This window comes from Prionailurus bengalensis, chromosome B3 (genome assembly GCF_016509475.1).
Source record: "Prionailurus bengalensis isolate Pbe53 chromosome B3, Fcat_Pben_1.1_paternal_pri, whole genome shotgun sequence".
Lineage (NCBI taxonomy): Eukaryota > Metazoa > Chordata > Mammalia > Carnivora > Felidae > Prionailurus > Prionailurus bengalensis.
The window spans coordinates 139,681,791-139,699,028 of record NC_057355.1 but is presented as its reverse complement, the minus strand read 5'-3'; the positions used below and the strand labels follow the sequence as shown (position 1 = coordinate 139,699,028).

At 47.2% G+C, this 17,238-nt stretch overlaps 1 protein-coding gene across 1 annotated transcript in view; it reads right to left on the bottom strand.

Moving 5' to 3' along the window:
- The window catches only part of AK7 (adenylate kinase 7), a 69,538-nt gene extending 56,148 nt beyond the window's left edge, over positions 1–13,390 (bottom strand). The window contains exons 1-4 of the mRNA XM_043554558.1: positions 13,292–13,390; positions 12,684–12,875; positions 9,648–9,827; positions 2,916–3,024 (exon numbers count right to left, since the gene is read on the bottom strand). Of these exons, the coding sequence (XP_043410493.1) occupies positions 2,916–3,024; positions 9,648–9,827; positions 12,684–12,875; positions 13,292–13,390 (580 nt within the window). The remainder of the gene's footprint in view (positions 1–2,915; positions 3,025–9,647; positions 9,828–12,683; positions 12,876–13,291) is intronic.
- Positions 13,391–17,238: the final 3,848 nt, after the last annotated feature.

Genomic DNA, 17,238 nt, shown 5'->3' with positions numbered 1-17,238 from the left:
AACTGAGAACAAACTGAGGGTTGATGGGGGGTGGGAGGGAGGGGAAAGTGGGTGACGGGCATGGAGGAGGGCACCTGTTGGGATGAGCACTGGGTGTTGTACGGAAACCAGTTTGACAATAAATTATGTTTAAAATAAACCAACGAATGTATATTAAATGTCTTTATTAGAATGAAGGAGGAAGCAGTAACACACATTCTACATTTTAAAGCTCCCGTTTGAGAAATGATTATGGTCTCTTGAGGAACAGGGTGGGGGGGGGTCCTATGAGGAGCTAAAACCCATCTGTCACAGCTGGAGGGCAGTGGTTAACGTCTAAAATTCATAATCACAGGACATCAATGCTGGTATTTTTACGTAGGAAAAAAAGCACAAGTAGGTTAAACGAGGTTTCTCTTGGGGTAGAGGGATAGAGTGGAAACAGTATTCAGGGCATCATAACTTTTTATTCTAAGCCCTACTGTGCTTCTTAATTTTCCAAACATGTTCAGGTTTGTTTTAGTTTTTTAATGTCTGTTTATTTTTGGGAGATTGAGAGAGAGAGAGAGAGCGAGCGAGCAGGCGAGAGGCAGAGGGAAACAGAGACACAGAATCTAAAGCAGGCTCCAGGCTCTGAGCTGTCAGCACTGAACCTGACACGGGCTCGAACTCACCAACGGTGAGATCATGACCTGAGCCGAAGTCAGACACTTAACCAGCTGAGTCACCCAAATGCCCCCAAACATGTCCAGGTTTCATTTCAGAAAAAAAAAAAAATTAATTACAAGAATACATTATATAGAAAAATCAATGTTCAAAGCCTGACACAAAATAAGGATTCATTACATGTTAGCTCTAATTATGATTAAAAAAAATTTTTTTTTCAACGTTTATTTATTTGTGGGACAGAGAGAGACAGAGCATGAACGGGGGAGGGGCAGAGAGAGAGGGAGACACAGAATCGGAAACAGGCTCCAGGCTCTGAGCCATCTGCCCAGAGCCCGACGCGGGGCTCGAACTCCCGGACCGCGAGATCGTGACCTGGCTGAAGTCGGACGTTCAACCGACTGCGCCACCCAGGCGCCCCACTAATTATGATTTTTAAGTGGTGCAATTATTTCAGAAGGCGCGGTTACACATCATCTGTAAATGTTCGCAAAGGGACAAAATGCAGAAAGTAGGCTTTCAAAGAATCTGTTTCAAAAGATGACACAATGTTCCTGGTTTTGATTTGTTCCCTACTGGATGAAATGTAGGCACAGTTAAAACAGAGAAATCAAACGCTCTAAGCTCCTGAGGAATCTCACACATCCGCGGACGATACTTCTCCATCATTTCCCTGAGTATGGTACGGTCATTCGCGAGGCTCCGTCCCATTTCTTTTCATTTAAGCCAAAATGTCACTTTGCTGTTCATCTTATTCGAGGGTTGGCAACGTAGCGCCTGTTTTTATAAATGAAGTTTTATTGGAACCTAAGAAATAACTCCTCTCCTCTTAAAGTCACATCCCCCTTGTGATACCTGTCTGATAAACATGCCATTCTCTGTCCTGCATCAGAGTTCCTCACGTGTGCCTTAGCTCTCCTGCGGGGCTACAGGGGCCTTGAGGGTATAATCTTTTTCTTATTTGTCTTTGTATCTCCCCAGTACCTTCGACCGCACCTCCTTAAGCAGTGCCTGTAGAATGAATACACGTTGAATTTTGAAAGTTATTTCCTTTAATGATTAAAAACGTACTATCCTTGGGGTGCCTGGGTGGCCCGGTTGGTGAAGCATCTGACTTCGGCTCAAGTCACGATCTCATGGCTCCTGGGTTCGAGCCCCGTGTCAGGCTCTGCACGGACAGCATGGAATCTGCTTGGGATTCCCTCTCTCTCTCTGTCTCTCTCTCTGTCCTGCCCCTGCTTGTGCTCTCTCTCTCTCTCTCAAAAATAAACATTTAAAAAAAATGTTCTATCCTTTGGAAGCACCCATTGCTTATTTCATATATTTATTTTTTTTATAAAAGTTGCTTTTTAAGTTTGTTTATTTACTTTAAGGTGAGGGGACAGAGAGAAGAGAGAGAGAATCCCAAGCAGGCTCCACACTGTCAGCGCACAGCCCAACGTGGGGGCTCGAACTCACGAACTGTGTGATCATGACCTGAGCCGAAGTCAAGAGTGGGATGCCCAACCAAATGAGCCCCTCAGGCGCCCCACCCATTGTTTAATCAAACAAGGGGGCCATGAAGTCTCAGCTGACTCTAAGGCCATAGTAGTTAGTCCACATGAACAAATCAAAACCTAAGTCTGTTACAGGCTGCAAGGTTTGGAAACCAACACCTAAGGACAACCAGTCACAGTCAACTAGCCTCTTCCAGGTAAGCCAGCTGAGTACACTATAGCCAATCAAATAACTTCCTCACTTTGCTCTGCCTTTGCTCTGTAAGTCTTTCCCCTGGCCCCTGTTGGTGAAGCTCTCCAAGCCGCTTCCGGCATGGCGTGTTCTCGTGAACCGAGTTTTGCTCAAATAAACTCTTAAAGATTCTCATATGCCTCGGTTTATCTTTTAACACTATCCAAAGGCTGATGAATATTCATCAGCTTTTTTTTTTTTTTTATCAGAGAAAGAGAGAGAGAGAGCACGCACACACAAACGGGGGAGAGGGGCAGAGGGAGAGAGAGAGAATCTTAATAGGCTGCACGCTCAGAGCCCAACACGGGGCTCGATCCCATGACTCTGGGATCATGACCTGAGCCTAAATCAAAAGTTGAATGCTCAGCCGACTGAGCCACCCAGGCGCCCCTCATTAGCCTAATTTCATTTCAGGTTTTAGGTAAGTCTCAGGTCAGTTTTCCCACGGTCCTAATTCGCCTCGTGTTCATTAGATGACTCTTGGGTTAAGTAAGTTGCACAAAAGCAGCATCCCTGGAGACAAAAGAAAGAAGTTCACTGACCAGAGACTGCCCAGATGGCCTCCTCTGCTTGCTGTGGGTTCTCGGTGATGTTATAAATGATGATGTCACACTCCAGGAGGCGCATGAGAAGGTCCTCCCGAGAGATGTTCTGAAAAAGAGATGCGACAGTCATTTGTTGCAAGGCGCTAACCTTAATATTTAGCTGGAATGACAATTTCCAAATTAGATATACGGCAGATGAAGTGTCCTACAGGAATCATTTGCAGGGTTTCTATTTAAAACGAAATTTTGGCTCTCTTCTGTGTGTAGTTTCCAAGTAACAAATAAGTTTATGAAAATAGCTGGGAACAGATGATTAAAAAATTGCATAATGATTTTAGGTACTATTTCTGCAGGCTGTTTAAACCCCAATTCAGAAGGGAAGAATTAGAACATACTGGAAGAAAAATGTGTGAGGCATTTGAAACTAATGCAAACTCTATGCAAGATTACTTGAGCCATTATATATCCTGAATCGCTCAGAAGTGCTGATGAGTGACGAATGTGATGGTTTCAGAACCCTCACGATGGCATTCATCCGTTCTCTTCGTACATGCAAGGTGGCTTATTACAGTCGACAGTTGGGAATATTTCCAAAACACGGGAACTTTTAATGGGTGGAAATATAAAAGTGCTTACATTAGACAAAAGTAACTTTGGTGATCACTGTGTTTTAGGTAGCTGTTCCTCCCTGGCCACAAACTGAGTGGCTTAAACCACAGAAATTCATGTCCCACGGTCTGGAGGCCACAAGTCCAAGATCGAGGTGTCGGCAGGGCCGGTCCCTTCAGAAGGCTGTGACGGAGATTCAGCTCCGTGGCTCTCTCCTAGCTTCTGGTGCCTCTCAGGAAATCTCTGGGATTCCTTGGCTGGTTAATGCATCAACCACATCTCCGCCTTCCTCTTCCCAGGTGTTCTCCCTGTAGACGTGTCTGGGTTCAAGTTTTCCCTTTTGGTAAGGATGTCGGTCGTATTGGGTGAGGGGTCCACCCCAATGACCTCCTTTTAACTCAATTTCCTCTGTGAAGACCTATCTCCAAATAGGTCACATCATGAGCTTTCTGGGGTTAGGGCTTCAACAGATCTTTTTTCGGGGAGACACAGTTCAATCCATAATACGCTCCATTCTGTTTCTTTTCTGGGCTGAATGGGCAGAAGGGAAGACACTCTGAAAATGCCGATCCAAACATCAGTTTTTAATTTTTCAATAGTGAGACGACACAGGACGACCCTGCTCTCCCAACGCACCTGAGACCGATCTAGATTCAGAAATGACGTGGGAAAGGAAGGAAGAAAGTCACTGGACAAATGGAAGGCGTGTGCTCCAGATGCTGCCCAAGAGAAAGAAGAGAAAGCATCTATGATTCCAGCCCGTGACAGCGTGTGAGAGCGGCGTCCAAAGAAACACGCACACGCATGTGAAATCATAGCTGGATTTCGGGTGAAACAGGCACGTTTCCAAGAGGATGGCCACCCTGATCAGACGCTGCGTGACCACACTTCGGCATTCGTTTGTTTACCCATCCAACATTTGGGGGCCTTGTGTTTGACCCCGAGGATAGAGGCAAAATGAATAATGTCTGGTTGTTTACACTAAGGAGCATTGTGTGTGTGTGTGTGTGTGTGTGTGTGTGTGTGTTTTGTTGGGAAAACTTATAGCAAATTACAGTCTAATGCAGACAAGGACATATCTAAGGATATAAGAAGCCTTTGAACAAATTAGAAAAAGGCAATCTGCTCTTTGTGGGGAAATTATAAGGTGGCACCTACTCTGGGGCACTCTGAACCCAGCAGAACACAGCTCCTACTCATGTCCTTAGGCAGGCGCCCTTACACAGTGTGCAACCTGCCCAGCCTTACATGGCAGCCCCCAGTATAGAAAGGGCTATCATAGAGGTACATCTGAGGTTTGATAGACCAGGAGGAATATGTGATTAAGGCTCCTGGGAGGTGACATTTGAGTTGGATTGAAGAGTGAATACGAGCTCATTCAGCAGAGCCTGGAATAGTAGATGGCTTGCTGAGCCAGGCAGAGGCACCTTCCACAAACTAGAGCAGCCTAATGTTTTCCATCCTCTGCTCTCTCTCACCTTCCATGCCACCCTTGCCTCTTCTCCTTGGTTCCCTGCAACCCATGCTCTAGCTATGCTGGTGTTTTTCCTATTCTAAAGCATACCACACACTTCCCCATGTGTTCCCGCCTTGTGTGACATTTCCTTGGTCCCTTATCTGCCTGGCAGTCTCTACTCAGCCCTAGAGGCCGGGCCTCCGTCCCAGCTTCTCCCAGTAGTGGACCATCCTCCATCCTGGATGGAGGCTCCGCGATCTCCAGACCAGAGGAGCTGAGGGGGGCGGGGGTGGGGGGGTGAGGGGGGGCTGATCTGTGTGGTAGGAAGGGTGTGCAGCTACATCTGCCTGGCTCCGTACCTAAGACCCAGCGCTCATCAACTGCCCTTTTCAGATGCTGCTGTGTCCACACCTCTGCGGTCTTGCCCACTGCACTGCCGTGGGGCTGCGTGTTTGTGTGCGAGTCCCTGTGAGGTGTGAGCTCCACGCGCATCTGTGGATCCTTAGGACGCTCGAGACACGTTCACGGATCCGAACTCCAGTGTAAATGGTGGGCGCCGGTAAAGATCTGAACTAACGCAAATGGCCACGCTAAGGGGAAGGGGGCACCTCGTGGAGAGGCTGTGAGGCGCCCAGGTGAGGACCTCGTGACCAAGAGGGGGCGCCACGAGCCCACAGCTGCGGTAGCGGGGAGTGCATGATGGACGGTCCGGAGGACACAAACGTCCATTTCCTCTTCCCCTTTCCCGACAGAACCCCAATTTTGTTCAGGTGCTCCCTTCTCAGCCTGGGGATCTGAACTCCACTCCCTAGCTTCAGGGCTGGGCTTTATTGATCTCAGGGTACAGTGATCCGTTCAGGAATGGGCATGTGACTCACTTCCACACCGTGAGATTCAAGGAGACGCCTGCAGGGGCCCGAGGGATTGTTCATCCTCCTTTCTCAGAGGACTTCTGGAAGTTCTCTTCACCGCGGTGTTGCTGTGTGTGAACGTGAGGCCCTGGACCGTTGCCGCCTTGCTCCCAGCCCAAGAGTGACGTCACCCTTCAAGGAAGGGAGAGGCCAGGAAGGGGCAGAAAAGGGAGCTGCAGCCCCTGGATCACGCCAGCCCTGAAGCTGCCTCTTCCCTGAGACAACCAGCCACATAAACTGAAGAATTTCCTTCTTTACTAAGCCAGTTTGCCTTGCCTTTTCCCCCTATGACTTGCAGCCCCAAACAGCTCAAACAGATCCAGGTCCTTCATCAAAATTAGGAGGCTGAAAGGCAGAGTGGTTTTGTAGAGGAGGAAAATAAATTTCATTTGGGGGCCTACTGAACTAGAAGTGCCAGCAGGACATCTGGGGGAGTGCACCAGGGGGCAGTTGGATTTGCTGGTCAACAGGGCTGGAGACAGATTTGAAAGGCATTGGCTCGTATGGGGGAGCTGGAGCCATAGGACCAGAGAAGCTTGAGGAGGGACATCCATTACGAGGAAGGAGGGAGTTCTGGGGAAAAGCGCATTTAAAGGGCAGAAAGAGGAAAAGGAGCCAGTGGAACAAGGAGTGTTCAGACGCACGAGGGAAGTCAGGGGGTAAAGACCGCAGAAGAGGGAAGGAGACTTTCTCCTGGGAAGCCAGGTAAGACAGGACTTTGGGAATTAGGCCAGTGACACGGGTCACGGTATTTTCTGTGGCTGGACCCTCTCTGAGGGGGCAGGGGCCAGGGGCGGAGAAAGAGGCTGGTAGCCACCAGGAAGTTCGAATGAAGTTCAAAAGATGTGCGCACTGAACACATGTATAGGCCGAAAGAAAGAGGCCAGTGGTGACTGAAGACCCAGGAGAGGGTGAAAGGGGGTAAGTGGTGGAGAAAGTTCCCTAAGATGACAGGTTGGGGGGAGAGGACTCTTTCGTTCATTTCACAAGTGTTTATTGAGGGCTGCTTTCAGCCAGTTAATGTGATACATGCCAAAGACGCACGGATAAACAGGGGAATAAGTGAGGCTCGGTCTATTCTTAAGGCTAACCATCTGGGGCAGTGTGACCCACAACAGACAGATAATAACAATGGAGTGGGAAAAGTGGGATGATGTAGGCAGGTAAAGATGCTGTGGGAGTCCAAGAAAAGAGCTCGGATTCCAAACGGGGAGTGGGGAAGAAGTGGGAATCACCGAGGGCTTCCTGGAGGAGATGACATCCTGAGTTAAGTCCTGCGGAACCAACAGGGCTGGGTGGGGTTGGCAGAGGAAAGTCCGTTCCAGGGTACGGCGTGTGCAGAGCTGTATGGCAGGGTCTGAAGAGCGGCAGGCAGGCTGATGAGAGGCTGACACCCCTACTGGAGGCATTCAAATGTCTCAGGTTGTGTGTGTAGAATTTGTCATGCGGGGGGCAGTGAAACTGCTAGAGAAACGTGAAGACGGTGGGAAATTAAGTTGGACACACTGGTGGTTCAGCGAGGCTTGACTTGAAAGGGAACAGATGCTTCTCCTCTTTGTTCTTGAAGCCCTCCTCTCCTCTTCACTTGTTTCTCTGTAGAATCCTTTGCTCCAGGAACACCGTATGGATACTGACATCCCGCTGACCTCAATGTACACTTAGTAACCAGATTTGGATGGCAGGTGCCAGCCCTGAGACCACCCTGAAGGGTGGGTCTGCAGTTTGCTGCTGCTGTTGTTTTCAAGTTTTTGTTTAAATGCCAGTTACTTAACGTACAGTGTAATTAGTTTCAGAGGTAGAATTTAGTGGTTCGTCACTTACATACAACACCTGTTGATCAACACCGCAAGCGTCCTCCTTAATGCCCATCACCCAGTTAGCCCACGCACCCCCACTGCACCCCTCCGGTAACTGTTCTCAATAGTTAAGAGTCTGTTTCCTGGTTTACTTCTCTCTCTCTCTCTCTTTCCCCCCTATATTCATCTGTTTTATTTATTTTAAAAAAAAGTATTTATTTTTGGGAGAGTGCAAGCGGGGGGAGGAGCAGAGAGCGGGGGACAGAGAATCTGAAGCAGGCTCTGTGCTGACAGGCTGACAGGAGCTAGTCTGATGTGGGGCTCGAACTCCTGAACTGCGAGATCATGACCTGAGCCAAAGTCGGACGCTCAACCGACTGAGCCCCCCAGGTGCCCCTCATCTGTTTTCATATGAGTGACATCATACGGTATTTGTCTTTCTCTGACTTATTTCACTTAGCATAAAAATCTCTAGCTCCATCCACACATCGTTGCAAATGGCAAGATTTCATTCTTTCTAATGGCCGAGTAATATTCCATTATATGTGTGTATATATATATATATATATATATATATATATACACACACACACACACACACACACACACCACATCTTCTTATCTGTTCATCAGTCAGTGGACTTTGGGCTCTATCCATAATTTGGCTATTGTTGATGAAGCTGCTATAAACATCAGGGTTCATATAGTCCTTTGAATCAGTAGTTTTGTATCCTGTGGGTAAAAACCTAGTAGTGCAATTGCTGGCTGGTAGGGTAGTTCTATTTTTAACTTTTTTTTAAAGGTTATTTATTTATTTTTGAGAGAGAGAGAGAGAGAGAGAGGAGGGAGGGGCAGAGAGAGAGGGAGAGAGAGAATCCGAGCAGCCTCCGTGCTACCAGCATTCCCACGAGCAGTGTAAGAGGGCTCCCCTTTCTCCACATCCTCGCCAACCCCTGTTGTGTCCCGTGTTGTTGATTTGATTTGATTTTTTTTCCCCTGTGTTGTTGATTTTCGCCATTCTGGCAGGTGTGAGGCGGTATCTCAATGTGATTTTGATTCGTATTTCCCTGATGATGCGTGATGTTGAGCATCTTTCCATGTGTCAGCCATCTGGATGTCTTGCTGGAAAAATGTCTGTTCGTGTCTCCTGCCCATTTTTTTAAAAAATTTTTTTTTCAACGTTTATTTATTTTTGGGACAGAGAGAGACAGAGCATGAACGGGGGAGGGGCAGAGAGAGAGGGAGACACAGAATCGGAAACAGGCTCCAGGCTCTGAGCCATCAGCCCAGAGCCCCACGCGGGGCTCAAACTCACGGACCGCGAGATCGTGACCTGGCTGAAGTCGGACGCTTAACCGACTGCGCCACCCAGGCGCCCCTCCTGCCCATTTTTTAACCGGAAGGGTCTGCAGTTTTGAAGGCATTAGCCTGCTGTAGCCTCCTTTGCCTGGCAAAGTAATAAAACTATCGTTCCTCTTTATCCCCACACTCTGTCTTCGTGTTATATTTAACTCCCGAGCACAGAGTTGGGTTCAACAACGGCCGCACAGTTTCTCAGTAAGACAGCAACATAATGATATGTTATTTCCTAGTGGCTTATTACCAAAGGAGGTTTCTCCCTCCCAGAAAGCGCCCACCGTAGTTGGGTAGTGAGGGGCAGCACGCATTTTGAACACAGTTTAGAAGATTCTGTGAGTCTGCAAGTCCAAATTAGATCCATCCCTTCCAGGAGTATCTCATTTAAATTCTTTGCTCCAGGCACACATTTAAAGTGGAGACAATGGTTGTTCTCCGTCAGGGGAGAAAGACCTGCCTCCACCTGTCCCACACCTTCCTGCACCCCCATGTGTGCGGAAGAGAGAAGGAGAAGCAGAGAATAACAGCATATTGTGAAGGTGTTGGAGCGCAAGGTGACTCTGCCCTCGGTCGACTCTTAGCAAAAGCCACCTGGACTTACGCTGTATGTCTCCACGGCAAAGTTGGGCCGAACGCCTTCGAGCTTGGAAAGTGTACCCACGATCTGGAACGTGCCGTCCTTCAGTTTGGATGAGGCTTCCATGGCTGACTTACTTTCTTCTTCTTCCTCTTCTTCTGTGATTTCTTCAAGTGAAGCCCCGACTACACAGTTAGACAGGAACTGCAAGAAAACACAAACTTGCTAAGAAAATACTAAGGACAACTTAGAGAAAGGGTAGACAGTTGGAATGATTCTAAACACCGACCATTCTTGAGGGCTTGCTAGAGGTACCCCACGTGCATAGCCGATGCGTTTTACCCTGGTGGTTTGCTGAAACTAACAATGACCCCAGTAACACGGCCAAGCGGGTACTATAATGGCACCCTAATTTTAAAGTGTTTTTAAAGTTTATTATTTATTTTTGAGAAAGAGAGAGTGCATGCAAGGGAGGGGCAGAGAGAGAGGGAGAATCTCAAGCAGGCTCCGCACTGTCAGTGCAGAGCCTGATGCAGGGCTTGACCTCCCCATCCTGGAGATCATGACCTGAGCCAAAATCAAGAGTCAGATGCTCAACCGACTGAGCCACCTGGGTGCCCCAATGGCACTCTCTTTTATAGATGAGGAAGCCAGGCCCAGAGAACTTAAAGAAGGTGTTAAGAATATTGCCCTGCTCTGGCAATGGGCAGAGCAGGGCTGTGGTCACCATGATGATCTTGTCTAATAGAAATGTAGCAGTGTAATGTGATCAACTCAGGTAAGTTAAATTGGCTAGTTGCCACATTAACAGCAGTAAAAAGAAACCCGTGTAACTAATTTAAATGTTTTCTTTACCCAACAGATTCAAAATATTATCAGTTTAACATGTAATCAGTGGAAAAAAATTATTAATGAGATCTTTTATGTTCCTTTTTGTTCACACTGAGTCTTTGAAATTCGATGTGCATTTTACACTGACGGTAGGCTAATCTCCATTTGGATTCGCCACATTGAAACGTTCAATAGCCACATGTGGCCAGTGGCTACCTTTACAAGCAATGAAATAGAATGAAGTTGGCGAAGTTTCGCTTTTTATTTTACAGAAGTTATCCTTGGGAGTGGCTTATGAAATGTTAAAGAGTTTCATATATACGTGTGTGTGTGTGTGTGTGTGTGTGTGTGTGTGTGTGTATACACAAATGTATATGTATGTATATATAATATGTATGTATACTTTATAAGAATGGTTTTAGGGGCGCCTGGGTGGCTCAGTCGGTTGAGCGTCCGACTTCGGCTCAGGCCACAATCTCGCGGTCCGTGAGTTCGAGCCCCGCGTCGGGCTCTGGGCTGATGGCTCAGGGCCTGGAGCCTGCTTCCGATTCTGTGTCTCCCTCTCTCTCTGCCCCTCCCCCGTTCATGCTCTGTCTCTTTCTGTCTCAAAAATAAATAAATGTTAAAAAATAAAAAAAAAAGAATGGTTTTAATTTACATATTAAATACGTATGTAATCACGATATTATTACACCGTGGGAGGAAAAGCAAACCAAAACGAAACAAACAGGAAGTCCCACCTCATTTATTTTGATAAATGTCACTTTGAGTTAGTAATGCAAGATTAGCAGGTTCAACCTCTTACTGGAAGATAATTCTTCCAAGTATGTCATGTATATTTTCATTTCTCTCTCAAACATACATATTCAATTTTATTATCTCATTTCACAGATGAGGAAAGAGATGCCCAGCTGGAAGTAACTTGCCCAAGATTGCACGGGCAGGGAGGGGTACAGCTGGACCCTGGGATCTCAAGGCTGCACACGTACCACACCCGCCACACTGCTCTGTCCCGGGGACAGAGAGGGGGGGAGCAGGGGCTGTGGGGAGCGGGTGGCGTTGCCCAGCTGGGCTGGGAACCTGAAGACCAGAGACCTGGCCTCTTATAGACTTCTTATTCCCACTCATATGGTGCTTGGTACAGAGAACAACAATTACCTAAAAGGCCAGAGCTAGGTGAATTAAGGAATCCAGGTGAATTAAGGAATAACTGAAAATTCTGTTACTGATAAGCTTTTGCAAAAGATCTCTACAAATGGAAAGAAAAGAAAATTTGCTCTAAAAATATTATACTGTAAAAAAAAATAATCAGAGCTCAAAAGGGGGGCAAAGTAAAAAGCTAAATTCTCTTCCCTCCCACTTTCCTAATCTCAATCAGGCTCGCCTCTCTTTGTACAATAATCCAGTAGCTTTCATTGGATTTGGAATATAAACCAAGAGCCTGACCTCCACCCCCTCCCTGCCCCCAGATGTGGGCCTTTGTGTTGGATTCTGCTTTAATTTATGCAACAAATATCAATGGAGTGCTGAGCACGCCTGAGGCACCATTTAACTGCTGAACAGGCCCACCTTCTGACTTTTCATGGGCCTTTTCCTCACCCCCCCCCCCAAAATGAAAAATTGTATTTCATGACTGTATTGCCATAAAGACCCACAATCTTTGACTCTAACGTTTCATTTGGTTCCTTCTGATTTTAAAAGAAACATTTCTGGGGGCGCCTGGGTGGCTCAGTCGGTTAAGGGTCCGACTTCAGCTCAGGTCATGATCTCACAGGTTGTGAGTTTGAGCCCCATGTCAGGCTCTGTGCTGACAGCTCAGAGCCTGGAGCCTGCTTCAGATTCTCTGTCTCCCTCTGTCTCTCACCCTCCCCTGCTCATGCTCTCTCTGGCTTTCTCAAAAATAAATACAACATTTAAAAAAAGAAAGAAAGAAAGAAACATTTTTGTCAGTCGCCAAGTCTCGCGGGCCCTGGGCTCCCTGCCTGCTGCCCTGCGGCCTAGTTCCCTGCACCCTCACCTCTATGCCCGCGGACTCCCTCCTGCAAACACCTGGGCTTCCAGCTGGAGCTCTGCGTGCAGACTGGTGCCCAGGACCAGGAACCCCCTCTTAAGGGGAGCCTCTGACAGCGCCCCGTGGCACAGACCCTCGCTGGGTTCGGGGGTTCAGGAGCCTGGGCGGGGAACCGGGAGCTGAGGTCTGGGACTCCACTCTGACCCTCCGCTGCTCACCTTCCCGATGTTCCCGCTGCTGTACGAATCCAGCAGGTTTATAAACACCCTCTGGATCCGGATAACTTTCTCCATGGGTGCAGTAACTTCCTCTTCCTCGCCCTTGGTGGCAGCCGCACCGGTAGCTAAGGAGAAAGCGTCCCTCTGGTTGCCAAGGAGTTGGGGCACGAGCGGACCCTTCAGGGGCGTGGCCTAGGGCGCGGGGCGGAGCGTTCCTGGGGCGGGGGCGGGGCCGCCGGTTTCCCGCGCGGGGCGGGCTCTGCCGGGCCGTGGGGCCAGGGTGATGTGCCCGCTCTGCTTGCGTCGGCGCCCTGTGCTTTCGTGCAGGGCGAGTTCTCTTTCGAGGCCTCCTGAGGCCTTGACACAGGGGCCAGACGACCCCTGCTCCCTTTCGTCTCTTTGATTCCGAAACTGGAAACACCCCCCAGGGGTTACCTGACGCGGACCACTGGAAATACTGCTGAACCCGCTGATCCAGGAAAGCTCACACACACGTTGCCCTGTGGGATGGTCTGACCGGGACGTGACAATCCTGCAGCGCAAAGAGCAGCTGTGGCCATGGAGTTTCGTGTCCAGGACGCTGGAACGACAGCGCGTGTGGTCCTCACTGTCCAGTTGCTGCTTGATTCATGGGGCTCCGCTGGCTTTAGGGGCTGTTTGGTAGCAATTCCGGGAGACCCGGGGGCTGGCAGGGGTGTCATCCACATTCCCAGTGAAAGGCTTTTGACCTTTCCAAATGAGATTATACATGCAGGTACCCAGCTAAACCTACAAATTAAAAGATGACATTCAGTTTGTCTTATCACAGGACCACAAATGACCTTGTGGACTATATATCCTGCCCTTGTCTTGGAGCAGTCTGATTCTATTGAAATGCTTTGTGTTCTACACAATAACTTGTTAAATGTAGATATTTAACCCATGCAGCATTTTTTTTTTTTATACACACTGTATTTATTTAGAGAGAGAGCATGGGGGAGGGGCAGGCAGGGGAGGGGCAGAGGGCGGGGGAGACGGGGGAGTCGGAATCCGAGCCAGTCTCCGGGGCTTGAACTCCTGACCCCAACAGAAATCAAGAGATGGCAGCTTAGCTGACTGAGCCACCCAGGCGCCCTGTGTGTGTGTGTGTGTGTGTGTGTGTGTGTATTTAATTGCCTCAAAAATGGATGTGACCCAGGAGCTTCATACAACTTGGAGGTTCTGGGCACTCAGCAGATTTGGCCTTGAATCCCAGCTCTGCAGCCATTTGTGGGAGATTGGGATAATGTTTTAACCTTACCTCAGCTGTTAAATTGGCTGTAAAACAGGAGTGAAATCACTAGCCTAACAGGGCTGTTAGGATTAAGATATAGACGACAGCATTTTCTGAAGCGGTGTCCAAAGGTGAAATCGCCTTTTATTTTTCTACAAGGCTAAGGCACAGGTCTGCAAATGGGAGCCTTTCATTTTTTTTTCTTTCTCTTTTTCTTTCTCTTTGTCTCTTTTCTTTCTTGTCTCCACCCCCTTTTCTTTTTTATATACGTCTCACTAAAACTTGTTTTGATACAATAATTAACACCTTGAAATTTCGCACTCACTTTGGGAACAGCTTGCTCACAGCAACATTTTTTTAAAAGTTATCAACAAGATGTAAAAATATTCATGCAAGACCAGTGCAAAACTTTATGGAGTAAATATTCTTCAGCATTCTTTCAAATGACTTTAGTCCAAATAGTCTAGAATTCACTAGATGCCTCATTTCGATTTTAGTTTGTCCCTAATGATATGCAGCTAAGCAGGTGAGTATTTTGAAAGTGATTCAACTGGTCGTCTTACTATGTAATAGCTCAGCTTTGTTTCATTCTTATCGTTTCTCCTCCTGCTAACTGGTAAGCGACCTGGTGCCATAGTTCTAAGTGGATGGCTTCCAGAGCATTTATTTTACAGCTGTCATGTTGGTAGTGAGGGAAGGAGGGTCTATTGATTAATTCTATTATGTCAACAAGTAATGTCCCTTTCTTTGTTATTCTTTTTTTAGAATCAGCTTTCATATATAGGCATATCTTGGGAGAATTTTGGTTTCCAGACCACCACAACAAAGAGAATATTGCAACGAAGTGAGTGAATTTCTTGGTTTCCCAGTGCATATGAAAGTTGTGTTTACCCTACAGTGTAGTCGATTAAGTGTGCTATAGGATTATGTGTAAAAAAAAAAAAAAAATCGATGCACCATAATTAAAAAATACTTTATTGCTAAAAAATGCTAACCATTATTTGCGTGCTCGGTGAGTTTTAATCTTTTTGTTGGTGCAGGGTCTTGCCTCAGTGTTGATGGCTGCTGGTTGGTGAATCAGTGTGGTGTTTGCTGAGGGTTGGGGTGGCTGGGGCAGTTTCTTAAAATAAGACAACAATGAATTGCACACCATTGATTGACCATTCCTTTCAAGAATCATTTCTCTAGCATGTGATGCTGTTTGGTAGTGTTTTACCCACAGTAGAACTTCTTTCAAAATTGGAGTGAATCCTCTCAACCTCTACTCCTGCTTTGTGAGCTAGATTTATGAGATATTCTAAACCTTGTCATTTCAACAATCTTCACCAGTAGATTCCATCTTGAGAAACTCACTTTCTTAGCTCATCCAGAAGAAGCAACTGCCCACCCGTTCAAGTTTTATTGTGAGATTGTAGCAAATCAGTCCCGTCTTCAGGCTGCCCTTGCAATTCTAACTCTCCTGCTGTTTCTATCACATCTGCAGTGACTTCCTCCACTGATGTCTTGAAACCCCCCACATCATCCACGAGAGCTGCAATGAACTTCTTCCAAACTCCTCTATGTTGGTATTTTGACCTCGTAATTCATGAATGTTTTCATGGCGCCTAGAATGGTGACTCCTTTTTAGGTTTTCAATTTACCTTGCCCAAATCCATCAGAGGAATTATGAGACAGCTACAGCTTTTCAAAATGTATTTCTTAAATAAGACTCCAAAGTCGAAATTACTCCTTGATCCGTGGGCTGCAGAACAGACCTGCCTGTTGTTAACAGGCATGAAAGTAACATTCATCTCACTGCATGTCTTCATCGGGTATACATTGTCGATAAGTGGTAATATTTTGAAATGATTTTTTTTTTTCCTCAACAGGTCTCAACAGGGGCTTAAAATATTTAGCAGATTATGTTGTAAACAGATGTGCCGTCACCCAGGCTTAGCTGTTCCATTTTATAGAGCACACAGTGGATTTAGCGTAATTCTCAAGGGCCCTGGGATTTGGGGAATGGTAAATGAGCATCGGCTTCCAATTAAAGTCACTGCTACATTAGCTCCTAACAAGTCAGCCCGTCCTTTGAAGCCAGGCATTGACTTTTCTCTAGCTATCACAGTCCTAGAAGGCATCTTCTTCCAGTAGAAGGCTGTTTCATTCATATGGAAAATGTTTAGTGTGGCCGCCTTCATTAGTTAGCTTAGCTGTATCTTCTAGATAGCTTGCTTTGAATTGGACTTTTATGATATGGAGACAATGTCTTTCCTTAAACCTCCTAACCTCTGGCAGCTTTGAACTTCTCTTCTGCAGCTTGCTCACCTTTCCCACCCTTCATAGGATTGAAGAATTAAGGCCTTGCTCTGGCTGAGGTTTCCTGGTATAAGGGAATGTGGTGGTTGGCTGATGATCTATCTAGACCACAACTTCCTCCACACGAGCAGTAAGGCTGTTTTGCTTTATCATTTGTGTGTTCACCGGAGCGGCACTATTAGTTTCCTTCAAGAACTTTCCCTTTGCGTTCACATCTCAGCTAACTAGTGCAAGAGGCCTCACTTTTGGCCTACCTTGGCTTTCCATGTGTTCCTTGCTAAACATTTCTAGCTTTTGGCTTAAAATGAGAGATGTGCGGGACGTCTGGGTGGCTCAGTCATGGAGTGTCCACCTTCGGCTCGGGTCATGATCTCGCGGTCCGTGAGTTCGAGCCCCGCGTCGGGCTCCATGCTGACAGCTCAGAGCCTGGAGCCTGTTTCAGATTCTGTGTCTCCCTCTCTCTCTGACCTTCCAGTTCATGCTGTCTCTGTCTCAAAAATGAATAGACGTTAAAAAAAAAAATTTTAAATGAGAGATGTGCAACTCTTCCTTTTACTTGCACACTTAAGAGGCCACTGTAGGGTTATTAACTGGCCTAATTTCAATATTGTGGCTCGGGGAATCGGGAGGTGCAAGGAGAGGGAGAGAGACGGGGGCGGGGGGGGGGGGGGGAATGGCCGGTCGCTGGAGCCGTCAGAACACAGTTTATCAATAAGGTTCACCGTCCTGTATGGGTGTGCTTTGTGGCACCCACAACAATGATAATAGTAACATCAAAGATCACTGATCACAAGTGACCACACAAATACACCTTTAATTTGTGGGAACTGTCCGCCCCGCCTCCCTCCTCCCCTGTATTATCTGTGAAGCGCAATAAAATGAAGTAAGCCTGCAGCCACGGAGTTCAGGTGACGCTTATGTCACTGGATGGGGACAGTTGGTGGAGACGGAAGACGGGGTTCTGACCCCACGCGTGCCCACGGGTGGACTGCTGAGCAAGGCCTT